This window comes from Hemiscyllium ocellatum, chromosome 37 (assembly GCF_020745735.1).
Source record: "Hemiscyllium ocellatum isolate sHemOce1 chromosome 37, sHemOce1.pat.X.cur, whole genome shotgun sequence".
NCBI lineage: Eukaryota > Metazoa > Chordata > Chondrichthyes > Orectolobiformes > Hemiscylliidae > Hemiscyllium > Hemiscyllium ocellatum.
The window spans coordinates 35,226,895-35,249,524 of NC_083437.1; the positions used below are offsets into that span (position 1 = coordinate 35,226,895).

At 40.4% G+C, this 22,630-nt stretch overlaps 1 protein-coding gene across 9 annotated transcripts in view; it reads right to left on the minus strand.

The window, feature by feature from the left end:
• The window catches only part of LOC132833495 (protein polyglycylase TTLL10-like), a 205,285-nt gene that overhangs the window by 45,892 nt on the left and 136,763 nt on the right, over nt 1–22,630 (minus strand). For all 9 annotated transcript variants that reach the window (XM_060851811.1, XM_060851812.1, XM_060851808.1 and 6 more), the window contains 3 exons: nt 12,687–12,772; nt 9,974–10,145; nt 5,075–5,246 (listed from right to left, as the gene is read on the minus strand). In XM_060851811.1, coding sequence (XP_060707794.1) covers nt 5,075–5,246; nt 9,974–10,145; nt 12,687–12,772 — 430 coding nt within the window. The remainder of the gene's footprint in view (nt 1–5,074; nt 5,247–9,973; nt 10,146–12,686; nt 12,773–22,630) is intronic.

The window sequence follows — 22,630 nt, forward strand, 5'->3', positions numbered from 1 at the left end:
GGCACTGTTCTGACAAAGGGGCACTCGACTTGAAATGTTAACTCTGTTTTACTGTCAGCAGATGTTGCCAGCACTGCAGAGTTTCTACAGCACTTTCTCTTGTGGTTTCAAATCTTCAGCATCCTCTTCTTTGGTTTTAAATATGGTCTGGGAATATTCCTCATTCACTTTGTTAAAATATATAGGAAATGGAATATTTGACTGATAATGTCCGATTTGATATACATGACTTTTTTAAACAACATTTAAGGACAGGCCAAGTCCCTTGTATGGAGAATTAGAAAGATTACACATGGCTTCAAATCTGGTGCAAAGACACTGCAATCCACAAACTGCAGAGCATACACATCTATGATGTTTGAGAGTTGGCCTATTCAGCCATGCAAAAGACCTAGGGTGATTTCATTTGACAGTATATCTGTCTAGCCAGTATTTAATTGATCTTTGATGAAGTGAATAACCATATCAAATAGATTATATATAGTATGCAGGCTATCACACAGTCTTGCTTCACACCAGGCCAGGTTTTGAAGGTGCAATTATATTATCATGGAGCAGTTGAAGGATTGTGCAGAAATTCCTTGGACACTTAAATCTCTAGAGAACAATCTTTGGTCAGGTCACTGAATACAATCAAGCATTCCTGGTGACACACTTGACATTATTCCTGGATTTTTTTGGCAAATCCCTTGTCTGAGATTTTCCTGGAAATTATAAAGCTGCATCGTGTCTCTGGTAGGATTTCCTTTGCCACAGGAAGTATTGCAATTCAAGAAAATCTGTGTCAGGATTTTCTTGGCAAGAACAAGAGGGAAATACCTTGAGAGTTGAAACAGCTTGATCTGTCACCCTTCTTGGTGATAGCTACAATTACCACATCCCTGAATTTGGGGTAAGTTCTTTTTTCCTCACAAATCCACAGGATGAGTGAATAGAGTCTTGACATATGCAAGTGCCCACTAGCTTTGAAAACTGAAATGCCATCAGGGCCACAGGCTTTGTTATTTTATATCCACATTATCAGTTGTTGCCAGTCTCCAATCAATCGTGATTCATAGATTCTTCCACAGGGTACTGGGGCATAACCTAAAGAGTAATAGTTGCTCCCTGTGGGTTCATAACTGATAAGTCATTGAAAATGTCTTTCCAAGTCTTTCTAACATGGATAAATGGCATTAATTGTGGCATTGATGAGTGCATGAGATTTTTAGTAATGCACAAGTAATAAAACTATTGCATCTAAATGTGTATTTCCTGCAAATGTCACGTTTCATTTACACAATAGCATATGTCATACTTAGATTATATAGTTGCAGACTTTCTGCATCAATGTGTGCAACGTCATGTGAGAGTTGGCAACAAATCAATCTTAATATGGTATCAATTTACTGCATGATTATGAAATTGGTATCAAAGAATTAATTAATATTAATATAATCATTCAACTCATTTGCACTCTGAATTCCAAGCTAATTAACATTTTTGGAAAGTGACTCTTCTGCCAAGCAGTTTTGGAAAGCCTAGTGTACAGTACAAGCTAAGTCTGATTTGACAATCTCAGTAACAGGATGGGTAATGGCCTCAAAGTGTCAAAGTCACACGATGCAGTGCTCAGATATGCAGAGAACGATAAGATCTTCTGTGCTGGATAACGTGACAGGGTGACCTTGGGAATGGTGCAGTTAACCTTTGTGTTGTATTTTCCATGCACACCGAAACAGGAGATGAATATGTAATCCTTTATATTCAGATCGGGCATTGAACACTGCAGGAATCATGATGGAATATAGTACTTTGATGGAAAATAATACTTTAAAAACTCGATAGATCATTGAATTGGATACTGAATATTTTAATAAAATTGATATAGAATTGTTAATATTGCTGTGAGTAAAACACTCATATGAAGTTTTGTCACGGCATTTGAAGGGTTAAATACAGAAAAATAGATTGAAAACATCAAGAGATGGGTGGGGTGAAATGATGGGATGACTGTCAACAGCTGTCAGCTGGGTATTTTTAAACCCCCTCTCAGGGGTTGCTGGGTCATTTACACAATACTAATGAACACCTGCCTCGAATTCAGCTGGGCATCACCTGAGCAGATAAAATCCCCTGTGCCGCCTGACGACATGAACAAACAAGCAGAAAAGAAACAACAGGCTCCTTGAGATAACTGCAGCAATACCTACAGGATTCTCAAATGTTCAAACCTAATGGATCAAACAAGTTGCATTCTCACATGTTCCATATCCTAATGATAGCTGCTGGGTACCAAGGTGCCTCTGCCATCAAGCCTTACATTGTTCCACCTTTTGACTTTCCTGAACACAATGTAATTTTTCCATGAGTGACAACAGGGTTGGGTGATGTAGTGTTGTGATGTCGACATGGCGAAACAACCTTCCGAACATAGACATGAAACATGGGTGAACATACAAGCAGAAAGGCTGGAAATACGTAGCAGGTCTCAGATCATCCGTGGAAAAGGAACCAGAGTTTAACATTTCAGACCTTGGGCCACTCATCTGAATTGAGAAAAGTTAGGAATGCAGGCGGTTTTGATCAAGTGAAAATATGGTGAAGGAAGTGGGAAAAGAACAAAGGAGAAGATCTGTGATACGGGGAGGGCAGGAGAGAGTAAATGATAAAAGATGCCAAGGAACCTTCTTCCCTGCTCTGCTGATAGGACATAGGTCTGAAATGTTGACTCTGTTTCTCCCAACAAAGACACTGCCAGACCTGCTGAGTATTTCCAGAATTTTCTGTTCTTAATTCAGATCTCCAGCACTGTCATTATTTTGCTTCTAGATTAAGAAATGGCCTCTTGATTAAGGTGTGAAATAGTATTAATGCCTGAGAAAATACTCTTGGATGTACTACCGCTCTGGGGAGGAGGGGAGAGAGAATCAAGGTAAAACAATTATGGCAGCCTATTGAATCAGGAGAAATAATTGGGGATAAAGAAGGAAAAAAATATGCAAACCAACAATTCAAATTAAGAATTCTGTTGCCAACCTGAAGCTCCTTGCAAGTTATCAGTAGAATTTCATGCATTTAATTACAAAACAGTCTACAAAAGTCACTGAATTATTTCAAATCATTAACTAAATGATTCATTTTAAGAATGACAGTGCTTTGCCAAACAAAGAGGCGAGCTTTCACAATTCCCTATTTCTGTTTCTCTTTATCCAGTTTTCCATTTGATAGAAGTAGTGCTAATATGAGGACACTGAAGTAACTATGTTAGCAGCAAATGCAGGAGCAGGCCTTCCAGTCTTTCAAAACCCTATTGCTGATTTTCAAACTCTCAAGGTGGGTTGTGCTTTCGGGGGTCGGTGTGGACTTGTTGGGCCGAAGGGCCTGTTTCCATGCTGTAAGTAATCTAATCTAAACCTCAATGCGGGATGTTCACTAAGCCCTATTTGAGTGATTATTATTTGTACTTATCAGGTTCTCTCAGATTTCAGTTTTGAAAATCGATGCCTCAGTTTCCATTGAAACCCAATGAATCTGTCAGTTTACTTCTCTCACTATTGCGGAGAAATCTTTTAATTTACTATAATTCTGAAAATACAGGCAGCAACAGAATAAAACAAAGAGTGAGTGTGAAGTATTAACAAAGCAGCACAGAAGGAGATAATTCAGCTGACTATGGCTGCACTACCCCCTCTGCTATGAGCTGTTAACGCATCTTACTTACATAATCCTGAAAATGTTTCATTTTAAGTATCCAAATTATTTTTGAAAGCATCAAATGAATCTGCCTCAAATGCCTTTTCATGCCAAGCAGTCCAGATCAAAACACTTAGAGTCATAGAGATATAGAGCATGGAAAGAGACCCTTCAGTCCAACTCATCAATGCCGACCAAATATCCAAAATTAATCTAGTCCCATTTGCCAGAATTTGGCCCATATCCCTCTAAACCCTTCCTATTCATATGCCCATCCAGTTGCCTTTTAAATGTTTTAATTGTATCAGCCTCCACCACTTCCTCTGGCAGTTCATTCCATACACGCACCACTCTCTGCGTGAAAACATTGCCTCTTAGTTCCCTTTTAAATCTTTCCCCTCTCACGTTACACTTATGCCCTCTAATTCTGGTCTTCCTTACCCTGGGGAAAAGACCTTGACTATTCACCCTATTGAAGTCTGTCCTGATTTTATAAGCCTTTATGAGGTCACCCTTCGGCCTTCGACACTGCTGGGAAAATAGTCCCGTCCTATTCAGCTTCTCCCTATAGCTCAAACTCTCCAACTCTGGCATCATCCTTGGAATTCTTTCCCAAACCCTTTCAAATTTCACAATATCCTTTCTATAGTAGGGAGACCAGGAATAAATGCAGTATTCCAAGAGTGGTCTAACCAATGTCTTGTGCGCTGCAACATGACCTCCTGTACTCAATGCACAGACCAATAAAGCCTTCTTCACTATCCTGTCTACCTGTTACTGTACTTCCAAGGAATTTTGAATCTGCATTCCAAAGTTTCTTTGTTCAGCAATACTCCCCAGGACCTAAGGATTCTGCTCATCTCTTCCAGTTTTGTTTTGTTTTCTAAACTTAAACTACAGAGTAGATTTGGAATCCAAGACCATCTGCATGGTGAGTTGCCCTAAAGATGTGTTTTCCACTTTCTAATTCTGACTGTGTCAATGTTCAGGATAGACTAGCAATATAAAACTGTGCTCCATCAGGCAGCCCAAAGGCCAGATGTGCCAGTCCTCCCCACCTCTTATCCTCTGAGTATTGGAAATGTAAAAGGTTGCCCTGCTCGCATTGCAGTTCCGTCTCTGAACACATGGGTTCCTCAGAAAGCAACGATGTAAGTTAGATGTGGTAGCAATCAACAGGTAGTTTTGTCTGGTGTAGACTCAATGACCCTATAACTTGACTATTCTGAAAAAACAGATAATGGAAGTGATTCCCAGATGTAGAATTCAGTAAAGATGTCATCAATTTTAGAACATGGAGTGAAATTGGGAACGGAACTAAGCATGTGATGGGCTGTGTAACAGATGGAATCTGTGACTGTCTATTGAGGCACTGCTATTTATGCAATATTCAACTTACCTGATTGGTTAGATGATCTGTCAAGTCATCAGAATTTGGATTGTATTCATTGCAGGTAAGCTTGGCATAACCGTGGCGATAAAAAGTCACATAGGGCGAGGTACAGGCGATCAAAAAGTAGGAACGGACATCAAACTTCCTACCTTCAAGGAGTAAGGGCTCAGCAACATATCTGTTTGGATAGAATGTACAGGTATTTTGGTACATTTTGATTGTCAGACATTTCATTCTCAGCATCTCTATCCAAAGAAGCATCAGTTATTTCTCTTACTCCACTTGGTTACCCCTCTGATCATACAGTCAAATGTGTTGACTGGAGAGAGGTTTCACTCATATGTTCCCTATTTTTCCAGTTTCCTTCATAGTATTCCTACATTTTTCCTTCATTTCTCTCAATGCTTCAGTTAGAATATCCCAAGTCATAGAAAGCAGTTGTTCCTTTGTGGATGTCTATCATTCAGGGTGAACGTCTCAATGATGAAAACTGGTTTTTTCTTAATAATTTCTGTGTTCAATGATGACACAAAACCAAAGGAATTCTACAGCAGCCAAGGAGGCTTTCCATCCCAACCTACCTGTCATAGCTGTTTACTGGGAAAAATGCAAAACTAATCCCCTTTCTACACTTTTGGAAGCCAGTACAGACAGGATGGGTTGAATGGCCTCCTTCTGTACTGTAAAATTCTAACATTCCATTCTAAAATCCTACTCGTCCTTTTTCATCCCATAGCCTTGTGGCCAATGTGTATCTACTCTTCTCATTAAAGGTATTTTGGGTCTGTGCTACAACTACTTCCTTGGGAAAAGTATATGCTCAAGCTTCAGATTCAAAGCTGTGGGCTATAGGAGAACTGAAAACTGATACCATTAAGGGGGCTTGTGTTCACTGTGCTGCTACACATTGAGCACCAACTATTCAGTCAACAGGCCCAAATGAAAAAGTGCTGTTCAATACGGTCTTTATTGACAGAAGGCATTTGCATAGACTGTTTGTAGTTAGTTTAAATGAGGAATATTCCTTATAATGTAATCAGGAGGAAGAAATGACATACAATAGGTTCAACCCCTGTATACAACAGGTGCGGCTTGAAAGGCGTGTTCCCTTCAGTTAGCTCCATTTCTGTATCCCCTAGCAACTGGCTGTGTAACAAGACCAAAACAACGCAGGAATTGAGGAAGTTACTGAGACTTAATGGAGCCTCCCTGCTATTTTGTTAAAATGGTACTGCAGTTCTTATACAGCTCCAATTATTGCCCAGCTACAGGTACTCCCTGTTTGCAGATTTTGATGGACAGAACAGAGAATAAAAAGAAAATGACATACAGCTGACTCTGCAAATTCAAAGCTTCTTTTTCTGTTCTTCTATTGAGAGAGGAGGAAATGGAGTGGATGGTTCTCTGGAACTCAGTGCTTCTGACTAATCATAGAGATAACCCAAATTTCCTCCTACTGGATCATAAGGATGTCTTACAGGCGCAGGCCGTCCAAATTTGTACAAAGTTAAAAATCAATCAACACCAGGTTATAGTCCAACAGGTTTATTTGGGTGTGCAAGCTTTTGGAACATTGCTCCTTCCGACCTGGTGTTGTGTGATTTTTAACTTTGTCCACTCCACTCCAACACTGGCACCTCCACATCAACTCTGTACAATCAGTGATGATGCGACAGTGGGTTGTGTAATAGTTATTCTTGGAGGGGTGTTGATTAATAAGACCATAAGACATAGAGCAGAAATTAGGCCATTCAGCCCATCATATCTGCTCTGACATTCAATCATGGCTGATAAGTTTCTCAACCCAATTCTCCCAATTTCTTCCCATAACCTTGATGCTCTTGATACTCAAGAACCTATCTATCTCAGTCTTAAATATACTCAATGACCTGCCTTCCACAGCCTTCTGAAGCAATGAATCCCATAGATTCCCCACTCCCTGGCTGAAAAAAGTTCTACCTTATCTCCGTTCTGAAAGGGTTTCCCTTTACTCTAAGGCTGTGCCCTCTGTCCTAGTCTCTCCAGCCAATGGAAACATTTTCCCAAAATTTACTCTGTCCAGGCTATTCAGTATTCTGTAAGTTTCAACTAGATCTCCCCATATCCTTCTAAACTCCATTGAGTATAACCCAGAGTCCTAAGACATTCCTCATATGTAAAGCTTTTCATTCCTGGGACCATTCTCATGAACCTCCCAGAACACGCTCCAGGGTCAATATATCCTTGCAGAGATACGTGGTCTAAAACTGTGCACAATACTCCAAATATGGTCTGACCAGAGACTTATAGAGCCTCAGAAGTACATCCCTGCCTTATATCCAAGTCCCCTCAAAATAAATGCCATCACTGCCTTTGTATTCCTAACTATTGACTCAACCTGAAAGTTTACCTTGAGAGAATCCTGGACTAGAACTCCCAGGTCTCTTTGCACTTCAGACTTCTAAATTTTCTCCCCATTTAGAAAATAGACCATGCCTCTATTCTTCCTACATATCTGCATGATCTCACACTTTCCCACACTGTACTTCATCTGTGACTTCTTTGCCCACTCTCCGAACCTTGTTGAAATCCTTCTGTAACTCCCTGCCTCCTCAACTCTACCTATCCATCTACCAACCTTTGTATTGTCTGCAAACTCAACCAGAACTCCCTCAGTTCCTTCACCTAGATCATTAATGTATAAAGGGAAAGGTTGTAGTCCCAACATTGAACCTCATGGAACACCCAATTGTCACCAGCTGCCATCCTGAGAAGGACCCCTTTATCCCCACTCTCTGCTTTCTGCCAGACAGCCAAGCTTCTATCCATGCTAGCACCTTGCCTCTAACACCATGGGCCCTTATTTTACTCAGTAGCCTCCTATGCTACACCGTGTCAAAGTCCAGGTAGATAACATCCTTTACTTCTCCTTGGTCTAACCTGCTCGTTACTTTCTCAAAGAATTCTCTCAGAATTGTCAGGCATGACCTCCCCTTGATGAAACCATGCTGACTTTACCCTACCTTACCATACACTTCCAAGTATTCAGAAATCTCATTTTCACAACGGATTGTAGGATCTTACCCACAACCGAGGTCCGAGGTTAGGCTAATCAGTCTGTAATATTCCATCTTTTGCCTAACTCCATTTTTAAACAGAGGTGGCACGTTACCAGTTTTCCAGTCCTCTGGGACCCTCCCTGATTCCAGCGATTGCTAAAAGACCACTAGTAATACCTTCACTATCTCTTTAGCTCTCTCCCTTAGAACTCTGGGGTGTAGTCCATCTGGTCCAGGTGATTTATTCACCTTCAGACCATTCAGTTTTTGTAGTGCCTTCTCCTTGGTGATGGCCACCATACTCATTTCTCCCTCTCACTCTCTTGAATTTCTGGCATATAATTCATGTCTTCCATTGTGACAACTGACACAAAGTAATTATTCAGTTCCTCAACCTTGTTCCCCACAACTATCTCTCCAGCATCATTTTCCAGCAGCCCAATGTCCACTTTTGCCTGTCTTTTGCCCTTTATATACTTAAAGAAACTCTTACAGTCTTGGTTAGTTTACCCTCATATTGAATCTTCTCCCTCCTTTTTTTTGTTGCTCTCCATTGGTCATTGTAAGCTTCCCAATCCTCTGGTTTCCCATTGCCCTTTGACACATTATATGTTTTCACTTTTGTTTTTATGCTATCCCTGGCTTCCCTAGTCAGCCATGGTTACCTCATACTCCCGGTACCGTGCTTCTTTTTCCTCGGGATGAATCTCAGCTGTGTCTACTGGATTACTTGCAGAAACTCCAGCCATTGCTGTTCCACTGTCTTTCCTGCTCGGTTCCTCTCCCAGTCAATTCTACCCAGCTCCTCCCTCATACCGCTGTAGTTTCTTTTATTCAACTGTAGTGCCATTACCTCTGATTCTATCTTCTCCCACTTGCAGAGTAAATTCAATCATATTATGATCACTGCCTCCTAAGGGTTCCTTCACCTTAAGCTCCCTTGTCAAGTCTGCCTCATGGCACAACACTAAATCCAGAATTGCCTATTCCCTACTGGGTTCCATTACAAGTTGCTCCAAAAAGCCATCTTGTAGACATTCCACAAATTCCTTTTCTTGCAATCCACTACCAACCTGAATTTCCCAGTCCACCTGCATATTGAAATCCCCCATGATCATTGCAACTCTGCCTTTCCTACATATCTTTTCTATCTCTTGGTGTATCTTGCACCCCAGCTCCTGATTACTATATGGAGGCTCATACATAACTCCAACTATAGTTCTTTTTTTAACCTTTGCAGTTCCTCAAGTCCACCACACAGATTCTACACCATCTGACCCTACTTAGTTTCTTACTGTTGTTTTAACTTCATTTCTTACTAATAAGGCAACCCACTCCCTCTACCCATTTACCTATCTTTGCGCTATGAATGCAGCTCCCAATCCTGACTCCCTTGCAGCCACGTCTCCATGATACCCACCACCTCATACCTGCCAATCTCAATGGATGCCCTATTTTGAACATGTTACTGTTGTGCAAGCTCACAAATATCACTCTGATGTATTGTTGATTTGTCTTTGGGTTCTATAACAGTTATGTTGAGGTTAAAGACTGATATGCTTTCCTTCCTTCCCACAGCTTCACCAGGGTCAATAATGTCCGGCTAGATTCCTTATCCATTAAATAGCCAGCAGGCCTTGTTACACAAATGCAGCATCTTTGTCTAAGATTAGTCGAGTTCACTCACAGAACAATACAGAAAAAGATACATTAAATGTGAACAATGCTGCAATTTTGCAACAAGTGCAACAGAGTAAAAACACTTTTGCATAAAGACCTTTTATTCCACATTACATCACTTAAAGATCACCTTTTGTGTTAATACAAGCAAATAAACTGCAATCTTATTTGGAATTTTTAAAATCACCTTTGTACTATTCTGCTAAGAGGAGAATTGTAGGAACACATTCTGAAATAGGGATTTTCCTCCACACTTTCCAGTTTTTTCAAAAAGTCTGTTATATCATTGAGAGTCCTCAAGAGGAAGATTCCTCTACCTTGGCTTGATTCAGCAGGTTTAGATATCCAAGTCTGTCCTTCTACATTAAACAGAGAGGAATAGATAACAAACATCAGCAAGAGGTACTGTTTACAAACCATGCATAACAACAAGCGATTTAATACACTGGTTCCTCTTTGGGTCAACTCATTTCAACAAAGGCTATTATTTGGAGTTGTTATCAGAGGCAGACAGATTTACTTTGCTTTCTGGACTAATGGTGGTAAGGCAGGGGAAAGGTTTTCTGGCATTTTAAAATGATTAATGATTTGGAATAGTTGGAAACATTGTCATAGAAAATGCAAAAGGGGAATTGAAGCAGCTGATGTGGTCACAGGATTGGGGGTAAGGGCTCAGTAGTTATCAGTGAAGGCTTCCATGTGGGATCATTATTCAGCTACACAGTGCCTTACAGAGCTGAATTATGACATGAGTTAGCATCTTCAGTAATGGAAAAAGCATTCTGAATCTTCAGGGAAAACAATGAAGCTACCTTGCAATTGGCTCAAAGGTAGAAGACAGAGGGTGGTGGTGAAGGGTTGTTTTTCAGACTGGAGGCCTGTTACCAGTGGAGTGCCACAGGGTTCAGTGCTGGGTCCACTACCTTTCATCATTTATATAAATGATTTGGATGTGAGCATAATAGGTACAAGGTTTGTGAAGGTTTGTAGCTCAGGTTGAGGTTTAGGGTGTAGGTTTGCTCACTGAGCTGTAGGTTTGATATCCAGATGTTTCACTACCTGGCTAGGTAACATCATCATCAATGGCGACCTCCGAGTGAAGGTACAGTTAGTAAGTTTGCAGATGACACCAAAACTGGAGGTGTAGTGGACAGCGAAGAAGGTTACCTTGGAATACAACAGGATCTTGATCAGATGGGCCAATGAGCTGAGGAGTGGCCAATGGAGTTTAATTTAGATAAATGCGAGGAGCTACATTTTGGGAAAGCAAATCAAAGCAGGACTTATACACTGTCGGGAGTGTTGCTGAACAAAGAGTTCTTGGAGTGCAGGTTCATAGCTCCTTGAAAGTAGAGTTGCAGGTGGATAGGCGTTTGGTATGCTTTCCTTTATTGGCCAGAGTACTCAGTACAGGAGTTGGGAGGTCATGCTGCAGCTGTACAGGACATTGGTTAGGCCACTTTTGGACTATTGCATGCAATTCTGGTGTCCTTCCGACTGAAAGGATGTTGTGAAACTTGAAAGGGTTCAGATAATATTTACAAGGATGTTGCCAGGGTTGGAGGATTTGAGCTATGGGGAGAGGCTGAACAGGCTGGGGCTGTTTTCCCTGGAGCATTGGAGGCTGAGGGCTGACCTTATAGAGGTTTATAAAGTCATGAGGGGCATGGAAGGGGTAAATAGACAAGGTCTTTTCCCTGGGGTGTGGGAGTCCAGAACTAGACGGCATAGATTTATGGTGAAGGGGAAAGGTATAAAACAGACCTACGGGGCAACTTTTTCACATAGATGGTGGCACGTGTATGGAATGAACTGCCAGAAGAAGTGGTGGAGGCTGGTACAATTGCAACATTTAAATGGCATCTGGATGGGTATATGAATAGGAAAGGTTTAGAGGGATATGGACCAGGTGCTGGCAGGTGGAACTAGATTAGGTTGGGATATCTGGTCAGCATAGACGAGTTGATCCGAGGGGTCTGTTTCCGTGCTTTATGACTCTATAACTGTGATCTACATGGATTAGCATAACATCAGGTGAGCCAAAAGGCTCATTGGCCAGTTGAAATTGAGGAGTAATGCTTCAGAATTATGAGAAGGTAAGAGAGCAAGGGCATCCCCTCTCTTCCCAGCAACACATCAAACTGAAAACAAAAATGCTCATCTTCTTGATGGCAACAGCTAACAAAAGCATATCCATGTCTGATATACCTGAGTGGAGCATGCTCAAGGCAGTTTAAATCATTTTAAGAATCCTAAAATAGGTATAAGGCAGCAAAATTAAATTTCTATTGCATTGTGTGTCTTATGAACAGGATATCAAGATAATGTTTAATTTTCAAAATATCAGTATTGTCTTAAGAGACTGGACAGGGTGTATACTGTACTATTAATCACAAGATAAGCCCAAGAAAAAGTGAAGGCAAAATAGAACTGGGGTAGCAAAATACTTTTTTATTTCAAAGATATTCTTTATTCATAAAAATCTTTATAACATAGTCACTAGAACAGTTTACTTCTGTACACAGTCTTTACAAACAGCCCTTATCCAATTTCCCATACTGGTAGACATGGCAAACAGTACAAGGTTTCAACAGTTGCCATCAGGGAAGATACCACATTAAATGATGGCGATTACCTTTTTATAATCAGTTGGAAGGACAGGATATTTGGAGGAACCAGTTCATAATCTTAAGTGTATAAAAATTTATCACTGCTCATTCTGAATGCCAAGGAGACAGCCAAGCAAGGTAGTACAGTAAATGACCAAATAAGCCAACTCAATCAAAATTGATACAATATTAAATAGTGGCAGAAATCTGATGTTGGGAGTCGGAATGCCATGGAATAGAAAGTTCTGTAAAGGGAAAGAAGGAACTGTTTAAAATGAGGAAGAATCTTACCTCGGAAGACTCGATGGAAAGCATAGCGTTCACTTTTTAGATCCATACGATATGTTTCAGGATAAAATTCATCCAGTTTCATGAATCTTAAAAATATAGAGCATAACACATGAAGAGCAAAATCTTCTCAATTTCCTTTCCAGTACAATGGGTAATTGTCAAGAGAATCTCTATTGCATGTGAGCAACAGGTATGTTTTTGGCTCATTGTACTAAAATGCTTTACAGAAATTGGAAGTCCACATTAGAAATAGGAAGCAGATTCAAAAGTAATGCACAAAATTGGATCTACACTTCAATGGGCAAACAGCAGGAGAATAGAACCAATTCGTCAGCTGTTTGAAAAACTCCATATCGCCACATTGGACTTTAAGGCCTCCTTCTCTGCTGCATAGTTATAAGAACTTCATGCTGACCTCATTGTACCATTGGATTTTGCCACAGGGTTCTCCTTCAGTCACAAAATGCACACAAGTTTTGTAGCAAGTATCAATGAATAGCTTAGTCGCTGCCTGAGCTGATTCTTCCCCTTCACTAGCCTGTGGTAGCTGAGAAAAGTGTTTGGACCAGCTGAGATTCAGAATTTTATTAACTACATCTCCATTTCAAGCTTATCACTGAAGGATATTTATTCATTTGAGCACTCAAAGAAAAGTATGCACAATCAATCATGTAGTGAAGAAGGTGTTTGGTATGCTTTCCTTTATTGGTCAGAGTATTGAGTACAGGAGTTGGGAGGTCATGTTGCGGCTGTACAGGACATTGGTTAGGCCACTGTTGGAATATTGCGTGCAATTTTGATCTACTTCCTATCAGAAAGATGTTGTGAAACTTGAAAGGGTTCATAAAAGATTTATAAGGATGTTGCCAGGGTTGGAGGATTTGAGCTACAGGGAGAGGCTGAACAGGCTGGCGCTGTTTTCCCTGGAGCGTTGGAGGCTGAGGGGCGACCTTATAGAGGTTTATAAAATTATGAGGGTCATTGATAGGATAAATAGACAAAGTATTTTCCCAGTGGTGTGGGAGTCCAGAACTAGAGGGCATAGGTTTATGGTTAGAGGGGAAAAGATATAAAAGAGACCTAAGGGAGCAACTTTTTCACGCAGAGGGTGGTACGTGTATGGAATGAGCTGCCAGAGGAAGTGGTGGAGACTGGTACAATTGCAACATTTAAGAGGCATTTCGATGGGTATATGAATAGGAAGGGTTTGGAGGGATATGGGGGCTGGGTGCTGGCAGGTGGGTTTAGATTGGATTGGGATGTCTGGTCAGCATGGACTGGTTGGACCGAAGGGTCTGTTTCCATACTGTACATCTCTATGACTATATGACTATGTAGATTTTATAAATTTACAGAACCTCTACTTTCCCATTCCTGGAACTTCCATGTTGTCATCTTCAGGCAATAGGTAGAATGGTTAACTAGGGACTGTTGCATTAAAAACAACTCTGCAGGTTTAGGCAAAACAACAGCTGAGCCAAGATTGGAATAGAACAACGCACCAGCACTGACTCATTTTTCATTTTGCTACAGGTAGGTACAGCAAAAGACACAGCAACAGCGAAAACAAAAGCCGCTAAACTCACTCAAAACAACAGTGGAATATACTCAACACAGAGCAGAGTGTCGCACACGGAAATAACTATTCAAAGCATTATCAAGAGAGGATTATTACACCAAAGTCTAGGTAATGCTCTGGAAGACGAGTTCAAAATTCCATCATGGCAGTTGATGGAACTTTAAAACAATTAATAAATAAGACCATTAGACTATAAGACCCTAAGACATAGGATCAGACATTCAGCCCATCGAGTCTGCTCTGCCATTTAATCATGGCTGATAGGTTTCTCAACCCCATTTTCCCACTTTCTCCCCGAAACCTTTTGATTGCCTTGGCAATCCCAAACTTATCTGTCTCTATTTTAAATATACTCAGTGACCTAGCCTTCCACAAGTTCTTTATTCTCTGGCTAAAGAAGGTTCTCCTTATCTCCATTCTAAAGGGTCTTACCTTCACTCTAAGACTGTGCCCTCGGGTCCTTATCTCTTCTGCTAATGGAAATGTCTTCCCAACGTCCATCCTATCCAGGCCATTCAGTATTTTATAAGTTTCAATCAGATCCCCCTCATCCTTCTAAATTCCATCGAGTATAGTCCCAGAGTCCTCAAACTCTCAAGAATGGTAGCCCGAAACTATAATTGATTATTGAGTAAACCTATCTGGTTCACCAATGTTTATTAGGGAAGGAAATCTGCTGTCTTTAACTTATCTGGGACAAGATGTGAGTCCAGATTCATAGAAATGTGCTTGATACCTAACTGCTCTCTGCAAGGGCTGAGCAGGCCATTTAGTTCAAGGGCAATTAGGGATGGTTGATAATTACTGGCCTTCCCAATAACATTCACACCCTTGAAAGAATAAAGACCAACATCAACTACAGAGCATCTCTGTTACATAGATCACATTTATCTGCCCTTCCACTATCCAAGGCCAATTGAAAACAAAATAGAAACACCTATGGAAGCAGGTATTGCTCTCAATATAATATCAAAGGGAAAGACAATATCCTCATGTTATTGCAGATGCCTGACCATCTGTGTATTTGGAAATTAAATGATCCCACCATTCCTTCGACAGAATATATTGGTTTTAGAGGCAGTGAAGACTAGGATAGCTAGAATGATACCAGGACTTTGAGGGTTTAATTATGACATTAAGGAGATAAGGAGAACTGATAAAGTATGTAGAAATTGTTTCCACTGGTTGGGGAATCAAGAACTACAAAACCTAAGCAGATTAAAAATAAGAACCTAACCTTTCAGGAATGAAGCCAGGATATACATTAACATGGGAGGAAGGATGGAACTCTTATCGTTTATGCTGGATCAATTGCTGATTTCATATCTAAGATAGATAGGTTTCTGTGAATCAAAGGTATTAATGGATATGGAGCCAAGGTTGAACCGGATCCTACAGCAGCCATGATCTTACGGAATAGTGGGAATTGACTTGAAGGTCTAAATGGCCTGCTTTTTGTACATTTCTAGAATATTGACCATGGCATGCAAAATACAGTAATGCTTTGGATTCAGTGGGTTGTAGGATTAGTCCCCGTATATGTACCTTACCCACGCAGAATGACCGGATGCATGACATGCTGTGGAGTCACTCCACTGATAATTATAAAATTGTGCTCTTGCACAGAGTAGTGCCTTCAAGAGAAGAAGTAAAGTTAAAGGAGAGTATTAGCTACCATAAATTAATGTAATCCAGAGGGATGCAGCATGTGTGCATATTAACCTAACAACTGTTTTAAACTAATATTCACTAAATAGAGCTTAATTATTTCAAGCTTGTTAATTTTGCCAAAAATACGGGAGGAGGGATGAACTGAAACAACCAGTTCCTTCCCTACTGTTGTACTCAGTATGGTTTATGTTTGAAAAGATAAATGTGTGTTTCTAAATCCTAGTTAGTATATGCTCAAATTAAAATTACAAGCAGCTGACCTCCATGGCGTTATTTATTCACACACTCACCCTGAAAGATTTAAGCGCTACAGCAGTCACACACACCACCCAGTCAATAAAGATTTGATTAAAGAATTGATAGCCATTCACATGTCTTTGAAAGTCCAATGAAGGAGGTAACATTTTCCTATTCTTGACATGTATTTCAGATATGTTCAGACGTGTGGATTAACTACGGAGTTCATTCAAAGAGAAAAACATTCAGCAGATCAAATGGACAGGCACATATAGCTGTTGTATCAGAAGGCCCATTTTCTTCACAGATAAACTTACAGCTGTGGAATCAGACTGGAAGGCTTTTAAAAAAATGTTTAAGCCTCTCCCCTCTGAGAAGCCAGAGGTCGCACAGCCTTGCTCTTCAGTTGATATCCCGTTGGTGTTATTCTTCAGTCTGCCTCTGATCTCTTGTGAGTTTTGGGATAAAAGGAGCTCAGTATCTCAGAATCAGTTTCAGTCACATGCTTAATGATCACTGATATTCAATAGGAGGTAAATGTTGGTATTTCAGCCTTAAATTTGTGGGTAACCATTTGTATCAGTTTTCCTTTGTTACATCGCAAACCTGGATCTACAGGTCCTTTGCCTCTATGTTTTGGGGTAGGCTTTGAACAATGTCTGATCTGAATTTCATGGAAGGAGTGCTGTTGATGCATGTCCATTCAACTAGAAGATTCAGAACTTTCTGGAAGCTTAATAATCTGTGTTGAGTTGCAAAGATCACCTGACCACCACACCCCCCTTCCCCACCCTTAGCAGTGACCTTAACAGTTCATTAGTGTCTGTTTTTTAAATCATTGTTTAAAAAAATTGTTGTATCTTCATGCTTTCACTGGTATGAGGATCGAAAAGACCATTACTAGAAGTAACAGAACAGTAACTAGTGAGGCTAGAAGCCTCTTGCAATTCATCGCTCCAGTTCACTGAAAGATTTACTGTTTAGTTCTGTCTCCATTTAAGTTGCCTTCTTGTATTTTGATTTGTTCCGTTCAAATTATTTCTTAAAAATAGGATTATATAAAACCAAGTACTGGCTAAAGCAGCTAAAGATCCCAGATCCACCATAAAAAAACACTAAGATACAAAAAAAACATATTCAGCTGGGCCAAATGCCTCCTTCTGTGTTACTACCATTCTGTGCAAGTACAAAACAGAGAATGCACTGAATGATAATCACCTACAATTCTAAAATATATTTTCTTTTTAGAGTTTTCCTTTTCTCAGGACTTTTTGAAACTGCAGTCAGAATAAGGGGAAAATCACCAAGCATTTCACTTCCTGGTCTCTGCCAATACTTTTATTTGAGGCATGTAGTTGCCTTATGTTGACTCAACCAGAAATGAATACTCTTACAGCTTCCTTTTCTATACCTGAACTCATCTCACTATACACTTTGTAGCATAGCTCATTGGAGCAGTCATCGACTTGGCCAGGTTCCTTTCAAGCACTATTTCCAGTCACTGAGGTGAGAATTGACCTTGTTTTACAGGTAAAGCAAAAGTACAATGACAACATGCAATCACCATTAAAGCCCAGAAGAGGTCAGAGTATGTCAAAGTCATAGAATCATAGAGATGTATGTGTCGATACGTGCAGTCTTCTCAGAGATCCCCTCCACATTAAATCGACGGTTATAGCACAGAAACAAATCCTTTGGTCCAACTTGTCCATGCCGACCAGATATCCTAAATTAATCTAATCCCATTTGCCAGCACCAGGCCAATTTCCTTTTGAACCCTTCCTATTCATATACCCATCCAGGTGCCTTTTAAAAAGTTGTAACTGTACCAGCCCCCACCACTTCCTCTGGCAGTTCATTCCACACACGCACCATCCTCTGCAAGAAAAGGTTGCCCCTTAGGTCCCTTTTATATCTTTCCCCTCTCACCTTAAGCATATGCCCTCTAGTTTTGGACTCTTACTCTCACCCTGAGGAAAATACCTTGTCTATTTACCCTAAACATGACCCTCATGATTTTGTAAACCTCCAGAAGGTCACCCCTCAGCTTCAGATGCTCCAGGGAAAACAGCCTCTTCCTCTAGCTTAAACCGTCGAACCCTGGCAACATCCTTGTAAATCTTTTCTGAACTCTTTCAAGTTTCACAACATCCTTCCTATAGCAGCGAGACCAGAATTGCACACAGTATTTCAAATGTGGCTGCAACTTGACCTCCCAACCCCTGTACTCAATGCACTGACCAATAAAGGAAAGCATACCAAATGCCTTCTTCACTATCCTATCTAGCTGTGACTCCACTTCCAAGGAACTATGAACGTGCACTCCCAGGTCTCTTTGCTCAGCCATCCCCAGTGGTTGATAAAGATATAAAATCGCAAATGAGGAGGCTGAAACCTTTGGTAGATCATCTCTCAGTTATTTGCTGGTTCAGTGACTGCCAATTTGTGCGAATACCAAAGCAAAGTTTTATGCTGCTGCAGTTAGATCCAAGGATTATGATACTCATACAGACACAACTGTTCATCCCTGCTCCTTTTGGATTTTATCCTCTCATCATTTTTGGATACCTGGACTGAAGTCTTTGAAGCTGTTCTATCTCATTAGGCTATTGCTTTTCTAATCTACTACAACTCCATTTCCTATTAATCTAAACGTGACTCACCATCACTCTCAGTAAGTCCTTTAAATTCTTTACTAACATTATGATACGCATTGTACTGATTAAGGTTCTCTGTCACAATATTTCCATTCTTCTTGTCAAATCCCAATCACATAGAGTTTGAGAGTCACATAGATGTACAGAAACAGACACTTAAGTCCAACTCGATCATACTGACCAGATATCATAAACTAATCTAGTCCCATTTGCTAGCACTTGGTCCATATCCCTCTAAACCCTTCCTATTCACATATCCATCCACATGCCTTTTAAATGTTGTGATTGTATCAGCCTCTACCACCTCCTCTGGCAGCTCATTCCATACATGCACCACCCTCTGCATTAAAAAGCTGCCCCTTTTAAATCCTCTAATTGGTGTGGTAGCACAGTGGCTCAGTAGTTAGCACTGTTGCCTCACAGCACCAGGGTCCTAGGTTCAAGTCCCACCTGTCTGTGTGGAATTTGCACATTCTCCCTGTGTCTGTGTGGATTTCCTCTGGGTGCTCTGGTTTCCTCTCACAATCCAAAATGTACAGGGCAGGTGAATTGACTATGCTAAATTGCCCACAGTGTTAGGTGCATTAGTCAGGGCTAAATAGGGGAAAGGGTTTGGAGGGGTTTCCCTTCGAAGGGGTGGTGTGGACTTGTTGGGCCGAAGAACCTGTTTCTACACTGGAGAGAATCTAATCTAAATCTTTCTCCTTTCAAACCAAACCTCTTGCCCTCTAGTTCTGGACATTCCCTGGACAATTGAGGGAAAAGACCTTGTCAATTTACCCTATCCACACCTCTCATGATTTTATAAACCTCTATAAGGTCACCCCTCAGCCTCTGACGCTCCAGGGAAGACAGCACCCGGCCTATTCAGCTTTTCACAGTAGCTCAAACCCTCCAATCCTGGCAAAATCCTTGTAAATCTTTTCTGAGCCCTTTCAAGTTTCACAACATCCTTCCTATAGGAGGAAGACCAGAATTGCACACAATATTCCAAAAATGGTCTAACCAATGTCCTGTATAGCCCCAATATGACTGCCCAAACACTATCATCATCTACGTCATCATCATTGACACATTCATTTCTTATTATACCACACCGATTATAGGTCAGATTTTTTTTTTAATCAAGTAGTCACAAATGCCTCCTGTGAAGTGAGCAGCAGAAACATCCCCCATCTTCAATGCCTCCTCCAAATTGCCCCTTCTCAGCATCTAACTTCAGGCTGCCGGAGGCAATCCCCTCTTCAAATGAGCAAACTGCCCGTGGAGGCATGACAGGCATAACATGTTCATGAGAGCAGCAACTCAATTTCAAGGTGGTCTCAATCAGCTGCCTGTGCAGTGCCAAGTTTGGATTTAAAAATCGTCCATGTTGTTTTCCATTCCAACTTTGACAGGGGCTCTAACGATCAGCCTCCTTTCAATAATCGAATAGGTAAATGCCAGAAGTTGACTTTTATTTCTTTTTGTGTTTCTTCTTGACCAATTTTTAAAAATTATTTGCTGTTTAGAAAATGAAAGTTGATTGTATAACTATTTCCAATACTGTGAGGGAACTTGAATTTTATAATTTCATTGGGATTTGAAGAGAAGAATGGCAATTTTGTGATGGAGAACCTTAATCAATATAATGTTTATTTAAAAATCTACATGTTTATTTACATTATATTATCATTTTAATAATAAATATGTTAAACCACCTTCCATTTTGAGGATTATACTGACTTTGCCTAGGATTGGGGTTAGGGTTAGGGTTACCACCCATTTATAATTCTTTCCTGATTATCATTTTGATTTGAAATTCGGCAGAAGTGTATAACATTTGGCTGAGTTAATATTGGACATTTTACATCAAGACCCAAGTTCAAAAAAGTTTCCAATGTATCAATAAGACTCCAGGCCAATCCTGATAATGTTGTAATTTGCATTCAAATGATTAGACATCTGGTAAATAACACATTTTCAATTATAGTTTTACCTGTTGCTAGAAATACCTAAATTTTTGTAATGATTTTAAATTCTGTTCTGAGCAGCTATAGAACCGATTAATTCAGCAGCACAATAGAGAAAATCATCTGGCAAAGCCAATCATCTATAGCAAGGCATTTTGATCAATGTGTGTTCCTGCAGCTGTGTCCCATGATTCAAAGTCTACCTCTTCCACTCACAATTCATTGCAGCTGCTACCTGTACAATCTACAAGATGCAATGCACTAACTTGCCAAGGTTACTTCAAGAGCATCTTCTGCTCTCTAGTCTCTGGGAGGGAAAAAGGATCAATGTTTCCATCCTAATTTGAAGATTTGGGGCTGTTCTTTTATCATCTATCTTGGGCACACTCTTGTCTGCAGATATTCAAGAAATATCAGCCACCAGCACTTTCTCAGGCAACAAGGTGGGGCAATCAGTCTGACTCTTGTTATTGTCACCCAGCTCCAGGAACAAAACATAAACCACGCTGCATAGTTTGTGTTGATGCACATTTAAAGATCAAATATACAATAAAATAATTTGAAACAAAATAATTTTAAATAATAAACCAGTAATTTGAAGTATTATCAGATGATTTTATTCTTCTGAAAAGCAGAAATACTACAAGATCCTGTTTCAATGAAAAACAGGAATCATTTCCCACGCTGGGGGATTAACATCAAGGTAAAAGTGGTGAATGCGTGGGTGACACTGAGCAGCTTCTTGTCACCTGGCAGCTGTTTCTTGTTATGAGGAGCAAGTGCAAGTTCTTTTGTAATGTGGGGATCTAGTTCAAAGATTCTTATCCAGTTTATTCTTGATGTTAGGAAGTGAAAAACTCCAGTTTACTCTCAAATAGCCATAGCTACCCTTTTTATTTCAAAAAGGTAACAGAAGCAAAAAGGAACAAAATCCAGTCTGCTCTCCCTGATTGGCCAATTCTTTGCTTAATGTTTTAGTTGAGTTCTTGAAAAGTGAAACTTCAAGTGAAACAACATTAAATAATACTGAGAGGGGTTCCTGGGAACAGGAAATGACATCACCACAAACTCCAGGAACCCCATCCAGGACAAACATATAAATAGAATGCAGGAGACAACAGCTTCACTTCACTTGGATGTCCCCACTGATGATGTCACCTCGTTAGGTAATGAAACATCTGGATATCAAACCTACAGCTCAGCAAGCAAAGCTACACCCTAAATAGGATAAATTGTCTGGACCATTGATTACTCCTGTCTACATTTTACTGACAACTTTCAGTATATCTTTTTAACAATAGATCAAAATATTGATTAGTACCTAATGAAAAACCTTAGTTCCACCATTTCATCAGCTGCCCTACAGAAAATATTCTCTTCTATACCTTCATGGATGTGAACAACACTGGCAAGTCCACTATTTATTGTCTACCCCACATTACCCTTGTGAAGCCGATAGTGAGATGCTTTCTTGAATTAGTGCAGTCCAATGATGAGGGTAGCCTGATAGTGCTGTTAGGAAGACAGTTCCAGGATTATCCAGAAACAGTGAAGGAATAGTGATATAGTTTGAGGTCAGGGTGATGTGTGGTTTGGAGGAAGACTTACAAGAACAGGGCCAGAAGGAGTGGGGGCACATCAGTGTTGCATAACCAGGGCCCAGGGCTCAAAGGGGCTTGTGCCACAGTGCTAAGGACCAGGTGAAGCCAGGGCTCTGTTATGGAACCCTGATGTACCCCCACTCCCTGCCCTGCTTACAAAGGTTGAAGAAGAGCATGGGACTCAAATACACTGTCAAAGGAATCATGGCGAGTTGTTACAGTGTATCTTACACAAAGCACACACAGC